Raw genomic sequence first — 12,316 nt, forward strand, 5'->3', positions numbered from 1 at the left:
TATATTCAAACAACAACAACAAAAAAAACTTTTACAAGGGGAACTAATAAATGAAGAGTTTGATTCCAAAATGCTATATCTCTATTTTTAAAAACCTTAATAAGTCATGGCAATTAATTGTGTATTTCAGGTAATAATAACAAAATTGCAGCTGTGTTTTGTTTGTGTAAAGATAAATCAAATAACAATAACACATTTGTAGTTCTACTGAAATTACCTGGGAAAAAAAAAAAAAAAAAAAAAAAAAAATATATATATATTCATGAATATTCATTAAAATGGAGGATATTGTGTTTTTGAAACCAAACTATTCAAATGCAAACATTGTTTTTGGAGGAAAATACTAGTCTAACGCTGCCACCATATATTTTCAGAGTATTCACTGTGGTCTGGAAACCCGCATGGGTCATCATTCAAGTCAGGTGTGCCTTAGCCAAAAGCTTAGGTTTAGACCAAAATGTCAGCGAAAGAGATCTTGTGGCAAGCCCCTGTTTAGGGCAAGAACAACATTAAATTCTTGGCCTTCACCTGTCCAGAGTAAAGGAGTTTTTACAAAATCTACCCTCAAGTAAAATAGATGATTTTGCAGCAAACACAGGCTTTCTGTTAAGGCTTTATGGTTGTTGATGGTCACCTAAACCACTCTACCAGGCCAATTGTCTGTAGATCGAAGGTTTCCAGACTACCCTAGCTGTAAAAACTGAGCTGGTGAGAAATATAGTCTGATAGCAGCAGGCTACTATAAAGTGCTGATAAGGAAAGACAGAACACTCTGAAGTGGCACAGCAGGCTTGATACAGCAGGTAAAACATCACAAAACATGACCGCAACAGCTACATGTACTTCAACACACAAACTACCACACAAATCAGCCCCGGATCGGAGTCATTTGGGACCGTGGTGGCAAAGGCAGAGACAGACAACAATAATGTAGACTAGACATTGGGTGAAACCAGCCTGACAAAACAGCTACCAACACATTCTATTACTGCCAGTGGCCCACCAAAGCGGAGTGTAGTTTTTAGAGCAGAAAAAAAGGATGGCAGAGCAAGGTGTCTGATTTGGTCCCTCTTTCAAAGGATGTGCCATGCCCAACCCCTTCTGCACTGTCGAGGACACACATAAAGAGTTTACATTCATCTAGTGATGGGTGCAAAGCAAATGCCTTTGCAGAAGAGGGATATTTTCTGTTTTTGTTGTTTGGACTGGGGTGTTAAGGCACCTGATGAATTGTTTGTGGCAAAGGCAGCATCAGAATTATTGTTATGGTGAGAAGTGATGATGATGAAGTCCCTAACCACCCCTCAGCAATCAGCCTCCGTTCAGGGCAGATGTGCCACCCGAAGCAGTCGACCTTAAACATCTGGGATAACACAATGGTTCCTCCTTCAAATGTAACATTTCATCTTTCAGCATGTTTTTTTTCTGCTTCATACAGTAGTTTGAAACTCTTGCTAGAAATTCTACAGAATCTAAACGTCATGATTTGGTTTATTTGTCTCTACATTTCATTAGCTCTAGAAATATTTACTGACAGTTTCATATGCGGATAAAATAACTTTAAACGAGATGTGTAAAAAATATATATTTACATGATACGATTCTTTAGAATACAAATGATCTTTTAAAATCAGTGTAAGCACTAAAATATACGAGATTCTATTTATCAAGAAATGTCTGAGAAATAAATACAGTTTTAGGTCTCTGTTGCCCAGTAACCTCACATGGACACCTGAAACCCATTTGTCAAACAGGGAACTGAAATGAGTGTCTCGCTATCGCCCCCTGCAGGTCTGACGCAAACACTGGGCTGAAAGCGCTAACCATTGGATGAGGGTCTAGGTTCTCATCTTTATACTAACAAGTATAACAAAGTGTACAGGTAGACTTCAGCTATGTTCAGCAAGTTTTTTGTAAAAGCCCATGACGCCAGGGTCACAGGCAGTTGGACTTACAACGAAAAATAACAAGTCCTCCTGACATCTACCAGAAGTAGGCCAGAGAGACACGCCTAACGCACTTAGAGAAAAAGGGAACAAGAGGGAGAGAGAAAAGGAGCAGAAAAAAGGAGGCACCACCATATTCACACTCCAGCCTCCAGTCAGTACAGTGTAAAGTAACAGTCTAGTAAACAATTAGAGCAGTTTGGGGAAGTATGAAAACAGACCGCCCGCGATCATCTCTCTCGCTTGTGTCCTTCTAACCCTTTGTTAACAATCTCCTCTCTTCTCATCCCCTCCTCCAAGTCAACCCTCTTTTCAACCCCCCCCCCCCCCCAAACCCATCAGTGCTACTAGGTCATTGGGGCCTTTACTTTAGTTTAGTTGGCCTTGCTCTACTTTCTGCAAAACTAAAATAACATTAACTAAAATAATAGAATGCAATAAAATGAAACAAACTCTAGGAGATGGGGGTGAGTGGATGGATTGGGGGTGGGGGAGATTTGGTGGGGGTTGTGAGGCTGGGGTGCCTCAGAGCTGAGAATCTGCCCCCAGGCTGTTGAGCTCTTCCGGATGCTTCTCAGCACCGGTGGCAGAGGACTGGCGAAAACCGGCGGAGATCTCGTCGAACGTCCGGCCCTTGGTTTCGGGGACTTTGAAGTAGGTGAAGACGAAGAAGAAGAGGAGGAGGATGGTGAAGATCACAAACACGTATGGCCCACAAACCGCCTGTGAACAGAAGAGTCTGAATGTATTAGCAGAAAATACCATACCAGAGCCTGTGACCCTGGTGTCATGGGCTTTTACAAAAACTCTAGTGTGTAAACAGCCCGATACAACACCATCAGCCAATACTTTCATCAAAACTTCCAAAAAAGGTAGAACAATTGACCAACAACTACAATTTCCTAAATAAGTGACCTCAGTGACCTCACCTCCACGTATTGGAAGCCCATGCCCACGATGAAGTTGGCCGTCCAGTTACAGAAGCCGGCCACAGCCATGGCGGAAGGCCGGGGTCCCTGGCTGAAGAGCTCAGCCACAATGAACCAGGGGATGGGCCCTGGGCCAATCTCGAAGAACGCCACAAAGCCAAAGATGGCCACGATGCTCACGTACGACATCCACTTCAGCTTGTTCTGTGAGGGGATATGTTGCTGATGAGTGCTGATCTAACTCTAGTCAAACTAAACTAAACTCTAGTCAAACACAACACTCAAAAGTATTACCGGTTAGCATTTGTACAGGATATAACAACACTCAAGGGAGTTTTAAATGGCTTCAGCTGCACAACATGTCTTCAATAAAATTAAGGGGAGTAATGATTCCAAGGAAGGAAGTGGTTTGTTTGAGTAAGTGGCTGACTGGCTTTTGGTTTCATAAGAGAACAACCACAGCATAAATCAGCCAGGCGTGATTGAGGACGCCGTACTTACCAGGAGAGCTAGAGCGATGGTCATCAGCACAGCGGAGCCAGCCATGCCAATCAATCCCAGCATGTGCAAGGACCGGCGCCCGGCACGCTCCACCACAAAGAGCTGGAGGAGAGAGGGAGAGAGAGAAAGAAAGGATAGGAGGGAGAAATAAAAGAAAATATTTAATGAAAGTAAGAAAGGTAAAGTGAAAGTCTTTTGTCTTTTGAATGAGTCCATGTGAAACTACTAAACCACATGAAACAACTTCTCACAACTTCTCACTACAAAAGAAGACAAACCCCATAGTTCCACCAGTAGTCCTTTCCTATGGGAAACTCACCGAGACCACTGTGAAGGCGGTGTTGACCACACCAGCTCCAATGGTGGCGTACACAGGCTGTGACACTCCGGCTTTCTTGAAGATGCTAGTGGAGTAGTAGAACACCTGCAGATGAAATTGAGAAAAAAATCAGCTGTGTGTGTGTGTGTGTGTGTGTGTGTGTGTGTGTACAGCATGTGTGTAATAAATGAGCCTGCGTGTAACTATGCGTACCAGTGTATGTGTGTGTGTGTGTGTGTGTGTGTGTGTATAGAGTATGTGTGTAAAAACTATGTATGTGTGTGAATCTATGCGTACCAATGTGTGTGTGTACACTCACAGCGTTGATGCCAGACAGCTGCTGGGAGAGCTGCAGCATGATGGCGATGATCATGGGCTGGCGGTAGAGTGGTGAGCGGAACAGCTCGGGGATGGTCACCTTCTTCTCCCGCATCATCTGCCTGCTCTCCTCCTTCATCTCCTGCATGTCCGCGCTCACGTCCGATGTCCCACGCAGCTTCTTCAAAACTAACAGGGAAACACACAGACACACACAAACACATACAGTAAGACAATTATATTATTATATTCTTGAACACTTGTATGTATATAATGCACTGGAGTAGCCAATAAAGCATTTTACAGTTCACATCTGCATGGGAGACAACAATCAACAACAAGATGTCGTCACCGTATAAACCAACTTTCCCTGAAATGTCAAAGCTATCGGTACCTGCCAGCTGTAAACAGATCAATTAAAAATGCAGAGCTTATTCAAAACTTCTCAGTCAAGTTTGCTGAGTTTTGGGTTCCAAGATATTAACAGAGTCATATTAAAGTCTTCTCAGACACTTACCATGGTATCATTAACCTCTGTTCAACAAAGCCTGAAATGGGCTAATTAGCCCTTGGGCAAAGCAGTACCCTTCTCTATAGAAATTAATTTATTATAGTCATATCCAGTGTGTTGTGAGTCTGTGTGTGTGTGTGTGTGTGTGTGTGTGATTGGGCTCACCGTTCTTGGCCTTGTTTTCTTCGTTGCGGTTGATGAGGAGGAAGCGTGGGCTCTCAGGGCAGAAGGGCAGCAGGCAACACTGGGCCACCGCCGGGACAACAGTGAAGCCCAGCAGGAGGGGCCAGAACGCAGCGTTACCCATGATGCTCTCCATGCCGAAGACCTGCGCAAACACGCCACAAATGCAGACCTTACTGGACAACCTGTGCACCCATGGCTCTCCATGGCACCAGCACCCGTTGGTAATGCCAGATGCACACAGGGCGTGCACCACTGGCAAACTATACACAGGAGAGCAGTCTGGAAGAGTATGCTATTTGTTTAGGAATCTCCTGACATCAGACAACTTCTGTAGTCTACAGCTAAATATTAAAAAGTCAACTGTTACTGGCTAGAATTGATCGGCTTGCTGAAGTAGAGTTGTCGTAGTAGTCCGGAATGTGCAAATATAGATGACATGAGGCCTATGTATTCAATGGTTGTGTTTGAAATGTGCCCTAAGTAAACTTTTGCATTACCTGTGCAATTAGGATGCCAGTCACAATGCCCAGCTGGTGGAGGGTACCCAGGGCACCTCGGAGGGCGGTGGGTGAAACCTCGCCCACGTACATGGGCACGAACCCCGTGGACAGGCCAGAGTAGAGGCCTACAACGAAGCGGCCAATGATGAGCATTTCCCAGGAGGCGGCCAACTTGGAAAATCCCATGAGGGCGGCAGAGATGAAGGCTAGAACGTTGGCCATGAACATGGAGTTCCTCCTGTGGAATAGAGACAGAGAGAATTTCAGTTCAGAAATAAGAATCCATTTAAACACAAAAAGACCATAAGAGTTTTTTCAGGACAGAGTGGTGGATAGTCATGCAAACAGTCTAATTACCTTCCAAAGCGGTTGACGAACACACCCACTGAGAAGGAACCAAAGATACCTCCCACGGAGAACATGGACACTGAGACAGACCATAGTGTGATGAGGTTGGTCTCGGTGATCGGAGTCTCATATCTGTCAAACCAGGTTTCATTGTAGAACGCCTTGATGATCTGTTAGAAAAACACAGTCCCTTTGTCACAGACTTTCCAGTCTTTTCAGTGTCATTCTTTCTTTGAAAGTCAATAGAACCATTTTTTATCAACGTCAGCTGCCTTAATAAATACCCTTACACGTTTCTGATGCGAACACACACATATTAAACGTGCATGTTTGCCATTGCATTATCATCCAAACAAAAAGCCTCTACTCGGCCAATAGGTGGCAGTAACAGATTGTTATGGCTGGAGATTGGCGTCAGGTTTCAGGCTCCAGGCTCAGTACCCTACCCCCCGCGGTGATGCTGGTATGTTGACAAACACTGTTCCACCCCCGTGTCCACAGGGGTGAAGTAGCACAAGCTGCACCACAGGGAATGTGTACAAGTGCTGTGACTGCTCTTGAGTGCCACATCTTTCTCTCTCTCTTTCTCTCTCTCACACACACATACTCTCTCTCTCACATACATACACACACACTTTCTCTCATTCTTAATTTTCATAATTACAATTAGAATGTCTAAACACTTGCAGACCATATTCCATGGGCACTCTCACTTTCTTTTTGTAAATCTCCATCTCTATATTTCTCTTTCTCTCTCTCTCTCTCGCTGTCTCTTTCACTTCCTTCTCTGTCGCTTTTACTCTCTGACACCAGAAGTATGCTGCTAGCACTGCCAGTCCGATGGTCCTCTCACTATCTAAATATCACTCATGGCTCATGGTGCTGGTCATGTGCCTTGGTAACTGATACACACCTTATGTAAATACTGTTACGTAAAACCAAATCATTCAAATATACACACAGCCTCTTTAGGAAGTTCTGTCCAAGAGTTGCTATGATACATAGTTTTGATCTACAGCACATTGCTGATGAACTGCTTATGCCTAGATGAAGTTGTTATGTTAGTTGAACCAACCCCAGCTCAGTTAAGAACTAATCCAAACTAAATCAATACTGAGCTAAAGCAAACTTCAAAACATTTAGAACTACACTTGACATGGTTTGCTTCTATTCAGGAAATCTTCCATTTTCTCATATCAAAGCTTAAATGACTCAGCAAATTTTCCTCACTGTAGGCATTAGGCAGACAAGCATTGCACTGTACACTGTATCCTGCCCAGCTGTCTGTCGACAAAGCCACACATTCATAACTGAGGCCCAGTGTTGATAAAAACTCAACTCTGTGTGGTGCCTACGCTGCTGATAACACAGGCGACCAGCCGATGGGGAAACAGAGGTGGAACGAGCAGGCAAGCTGCAGTCAACTATTATGGCTACTCTTATCCAAATTTGGATGTAACATTTTTATCATCCAGAGCTCCCTCTAGACTATATAGAGGGGCTAGCCAGGCTTGTCTGCAGCTTCCTGACTAACACACTTACAGTCCTGTGTCAATGGTCGTTCATGTTCAAATTACCTCATGAACATAGTTGCAATCTTAACTCCATGTCCCCTTCAGCAAAGCAAAAAGATATGAACAAGACCAAAGTCATGAATTGAGGAGTCTGATAACCTGCATTTCAGGTTTCCAAATGACTGGGCCACCCCCGGGTCATGGATCGTCCTACCCTGCAGCCCTGACTTCAAAGGCTTTCTAAACCTCCAGAGCTCAAAGTTCAGGGTTCATATCTTATTAACCACAAAGGAAACTTAGATCATCCAATTCTAATCTTTTAATTGTACCCAAAGTGCTCCGCTGTTTTTATCAAATGCATGCACTCACACACACAAACAAAGTGGAATGACTGACTTTTCTCTAATAACTGTGTTACATGTTATTTTCTATATTTCTGATATGTTGCTGATTGGATCATAAACGGCCACAGCAATGAAGAAAAGTGAAAGTGATTGATAATGACTGACTGACTATTATTGTGTTACATGCTCTAAATGTAAAGCACTTTGAGCTGCATCTGTGTATGAAAGGTGCTATACAAATAAAGCTTATTATTATTATTATTATTATTAAAGACCCCAGGCATCAGACCTTGGGTCCTTCTATGGCCAGCAAGCTTCTGAAGGACTTGAGAAACCATAAAGCCCAGTGACAGAACCAACGTCTGCAACGGCATCTGAGCTGCCCTAAAACTTGACTAGATTTCCCAGTGACTAGAACTGGCCTCAGATCAAGGCTATCTCAGGCCAGAGGATCATGAGACCAGCAGGTGTTTTTCCATAAAGTGGTTTTGCTTATAACAGAAACAGATCGGCATGTTTCTGAAGCTCTCCTGCAGACTGTAGAGGCCAGGTCTGGCCGTGGCCGGAGAGGCTGGTTTGCTACTTTGCCAGGGCATAGAGTTGTCCTGAAACAGGCACCTTTGAGTCTCTCTGGCTGCGGCAGGCCCTGTAGGTCCTTGCTACTCTGAGGGAGTTGGCCGTCGTCTTCGGCTGCAGCTGGCCGTGGGGGAGACTGATCGTCCTCGGAGCTCTTGAAGTAGCAATTATCTAATCACAGACGCTCTGTTTACAGAGGGAGGCCGACGTCAGATGTGCAGCCTCACTCCAGGGCCTTATCACGGGCCCCCTATCCGGTGGATATTCTTGGCTACACATATCACTGAGCCAGCCTAACGCCAGCTAGCAATGATTACAAAACTGACACACTGACCACTGCAATCCTCCTGGTGCCTCGTGTTGTTCTCCCTTTTTATTTTCTCGTATTTTATGTTTAAACTTTTGTTTTGATGCATTTTCCTTTATATGCATGAAACATTCATAAATGATTCCTTTCTTGTTGCTTTAATCATTATCTTTTGCTTAAAACATAATACCAAACATAAAACATTAATTACATTTGTGTGTAATGTAGACTACTCTTAATCAGACTCTTAATCAGTTTTTTACTCAGCTTTGTTTACTATCTAATGTTAAAAACTGCTACACAAATACAATTTAAAAATCAGTATGCCCGGTAGTTTTCAGCTGACTAGAACCTGTCAGTATTCTTTGACTGACACACCCACTGAGTTGACTGACGCGACTCTATGACCGTGGCTCAATCTGTGGCTCCTCCTACATGGTCTTTGCAGAAAAAAAGAAAAAAAAACATACTGGATACAGAGCTTGGATCTGCACCAGTACTCTACAGTCTTCAGGCTATGTGCCTTGGTGGCAGGCATGAGTTTGTTGCCATCACATTTTCTACAATCACCTCTCATCTCCACTAAGGTTCTAGCCTCCAATGTCCATTCATCCACTAGCGAAGGGGGCCCTCTATGTTGACCCATGCATTTAGCATGAAGGTGGGGTGGGTGAGTGAGTGGGTGTATGGACCCTGTGTCTCTTTGCAAGCGGCTCTGTTTATCCACGTGTCCCCTTCTGTGCCCCCACAGGCCTCCAGTCAGACCGCCTGAGTCTTTTACTTCCCATGGGACCGTGCTTCCTGAGCTCAACCGAGTAAACCAATGCTAGAACTTCTGCTTTCCTCCGGGCAGAGGGAAGTCTCAATATCAGCGCAGACTTAAATCTAGTTGAGTATTCAGTTCCAGCTTCAGCTCAGCACAACAAGAAACAGATCTGTTCCCATGTTGGTGACAATTGTGAGAGTAAATACCAGCAATGTGACTGTGGCCCTTCCTTGTGGGATTGTGGAGTTTAATTGACAAACTTGCAAACTTCCTGTTAATGGTGGACTTGGTTTGGATCGCATGCCGACTCATCAGGTTTGTCTCTGAAAATACCATTTATCAGTGTCGGGGTTAACAATGCAGCTCTTTGGAAAATCGACAAGAATGACCCTGACATGTTTGTCCTTTGAGATGCAGGAGTGTAGGAGTGTCCTTGGAGAACAGGTAAAACAGGTGGTGCAGGTTTTGAACTACTTAAGCTTACTACTTTAACTAGAGATGTGAACACACCTGAAAATACCTTGACACAGGTCTGTCACCACCCGCCCCGCTAGGATACGAGTGTTGGGCTACAGTAGCTCTGCCTGGCAGTGAATGTGTTGAGACATGATCATCATTGTCACCTCATCCCACTGACACAAAATGTATGACCCAGACCCAGCAGTACAGATGTGTGTGTGTGTGTGTGTGTGTGTGTGTGGGGGGGGGGGGGGGTTGGGGTAAGTGTGTGTGTGTGTGTGTGTGAGTACCTGTGTGTGTGTGTGTGTGTGTGTGTGTATGTGTTAATGGTTGTGTGTGTGTGTGTGTACGTGTGAGTGTGTGTGTATGTGTGGGTGTGCAAGTGTGTGCATGCAAGTGTGTGTGAGAGAGAGAGAGAGAGAGAGAGAGAGAGAGTATGTGTGTGTGTGTGTGTGTGTGTGTGTGTGTTTTTCTCTGCACTCTGCTGCCAGATAGATGCTTCTTGCTACTGTCTGTTATGAAGCAATAACTGGCTGTCCTGACAGATGAATATCAGACAACAGCTGCAACAGCTCTGGTGGATGAATGGATGAATGTGTGTGTGTGTGTGTGTGTGTGTGTGTCAGAGGTGAAGAAAAGAGCAGTCATGCTGCTGCTGAGTTCCTCCTCATGGCACCTGGGCCAGCTTTTCCTACTGGGGAGGGGACAGTGGTGGAGGAGACAATAGGTGGACCAACTTCTCTCTCCAGAAACCTCTCCTAATTTGTTGTTATATATCAAGCCAAATAAGAAAGCTAGCATCATGGTTTCTGAAGGTTTAAACAAGTAAAGGACTTTTTAAGACCAGTTTAAGACTATTATGATATATAATATTGGCAGAAAATATAAAGGGAAATTTTGGAATCAGTTTTGAATCAGTTCCACATATATCTTGGTATAATTTCATTACATTATGATATACTTTATCTGTACTGTTGAGTGAGAGAGAACTACAATGTCAAACAACTATCTTAACACCCCGTAGAAACCCTGTAGCGTGCTAACAGGTGTTTCTCGGTGATATAATCGGTATGGTCATACTGGGAAAGCTTTTCCTATTTTTTTAACAGCAAAGTGCATTGCTTTGGCACAGTGGGAAGGAAAGGTGTGTTTGTCTATACATCACCTGCATACGGGTGCTTTAAGACTGCAGCTGGTGGAATATGATGGCTATTGATCTCACCTATGTTTTATAATGCTGGTCCATTTATAGCATGGAAAACTCAGAAAGCATCACAGGCCTGGCCAAGAATTTGAGAGTCTGTCTGATTGAGAGGGCTTTGGCACAGACCTCCCTCTATAATTAGAACCCACTCCGCCAGCGAGAGAACGTCTTGATCTGGACAGTCCACAAGTGGCGCACGTCACAGAGGACCTTTCATTGTGAGATCGGAATGGTGTGTGTAGCCTATAGGGGTAAATATAGCCACAGACACTGTGTGATGCCAAGATTGCACACTTACCAATTCAGGGGCGTTGATGACACCGGTGTTGTAGCCAAATTGGAGGGAACCAATAACAGCGGTTCCTACAGCCAATAACAGCTGGAGTGTCACTTGCTGTAAAACAAAGACAGAAAATAAAACATGAATAAATGAATAACTAATTTTAGATCGTCATGTGTACAACACTGTTACTAGATATGTCATATAATACTGTTAATAAACTATGATTTATCACACTATATAAAACATTCAGTTTTCCTACTTCACCAGATATTAATGATCAGGGCTGAATATTTAAATTTAGTGTGTGGGGGACTTAATTTCAGTGCTTTTAAGTGTGATTCCGAGATGAGGGCATGTTAAGCTAAACATGGCATACCCACTGAAAAAAAGCCTTCTCTATAATCTACACTGAGTAGTGTCCCACTAGTGTAGGATAATGGTTGCTGGTGAAAGAAGAATGCCTTAACCGAACATTTCTAGAGAGCTGAACGTTCTGAAAGAACTTAACAAGTCCTCCAAACCCTTTGCTTATTACTGACACAACCTGTTCAAGCATACTAGTCCTTCTCCAACTGGCCCAAACCGGCACACAGACTTTAATCATAATTTCTTTTTTCAGTGAAATCAAAATGGGATTAAACCGAAAACATGACTCTTAGTCACTTTCTTTTCCAGGCCTCTTCCTGCTTTTGTAATGACAAAGTATTAACAATAAAACAAAATGGCTATGCCAAAGCCAGTAAAATACTCTCTGTACACACACCAAAACACCATCTTCATAGTCGAACACAACATGGAAGAAAGAAGATGAATGTTCTTTGGGGACGGGACTGTAAGACAAACTCTAAGACAAACTGTACAGATTAGCTTACTATAACTAGTTCTCCTTATCTACACGAAATACTATTGTCTACTTCCCTGTTCATGTCTCCATGAGAGAAGGGTTCATTACAATGCATTATTTCCCTGTAGACCATGGAACGATCAAGGACAGTGTTATGACTTTATTTCAGAGCAGTCACTCATGCTGAAATCAAGATGATGCACATCACATTTCCTCATTCCAAATGTTTATACAACACCTCAGTCTGGTAAAGGTTCCCTTGACCTTGTGGCTTGCCCAATGTAAGCGCTCAGGTTTAATAAATAAAAAATAAAAAAACCAGTCACGGGTGACAAAGGTGACAGGAGGGATGACCTTCATCTGGGGCCCTTTAGGACCACACAAGCCGGCATTATACTGGACTCAGTGGGTTGGGTCGCAGTCGGAATTGGGCAGGACCGGCAGCAGAGCTATTGTCCGGG

The 12,316-nt window shown here is 43.7% G+C and overlaps 1 protein-coding gene across 1 annotated transcript in view; it reads right to left on the reverse strand.

Moving 5' to 3' along the window:
- Nucleotides 1-225: 225 nt before the first annotated feature.
- The window catches only part of slc2a1b (solute carrier family 2 member 1b), a 21,474-nt gene continuing 9,383 nt past the window's right edge, over nucleotides 226-12,316 (reverse strand). Inside the window, exons 2-10 of the mRNA XM_042088547.1 lie at nucleotides 11,027-11,122; nucleotides 5,568-5,728; nucleotides 5,208-5,448; nucleotides 4,690-4,852; nucleotides 4,015-4,202; nucleotides 3,696-3,800; nucleotides 3,377-3,478; nucleotides 2,876-3,079; nucleotides 226-2,669 (exon numbers count right to left, since the gene is read on the reverse strand). Coding sequence (XP_041944481.1) covers nucleotides 2,472-2,669; nucleotides 2,876-3,079; nucleotides 3,377-3,478; nucleotides 3,696-3,800; nucleotides 4,015-4,202; nucleotides 4,690-4,852; nucleotides 5,208-5,448; nucleotides 5,568-5,728; nucleotides 11,027-11,122 — 1,458 coding nt within the window. The 3' untranslated portion in view covers nucleotides 226-2,471. The remainder of the gene's footprint in view (nucleotides 2,670-2,875; nucleotides 3,080-3,376; nucleotides 3,479-3,695; nucleotides 3,801-4,014; nucleotides 4,203-4,689; nucleotides 4,853-5,207; nucleotides 5,449-5,567; nucleotides 5,729-11,026; nucleotides 11,123-12,316) is intronic.

This window comes from Alosa sapidissima, chromosome 4 (genome assembly GCF_018492685.1).
Source record: "Alosa sapidissima isolate fAloSap1 chromosome 4, fAloSap1.pri, whole genome shotgun sequence".
Classification (NCBI taxonomy): Eukaryota; Metazoa; Chordata; class Actinopteri; order Clupeiformes; family Clupeidae; genus Alosa; species Alosa sapidissima.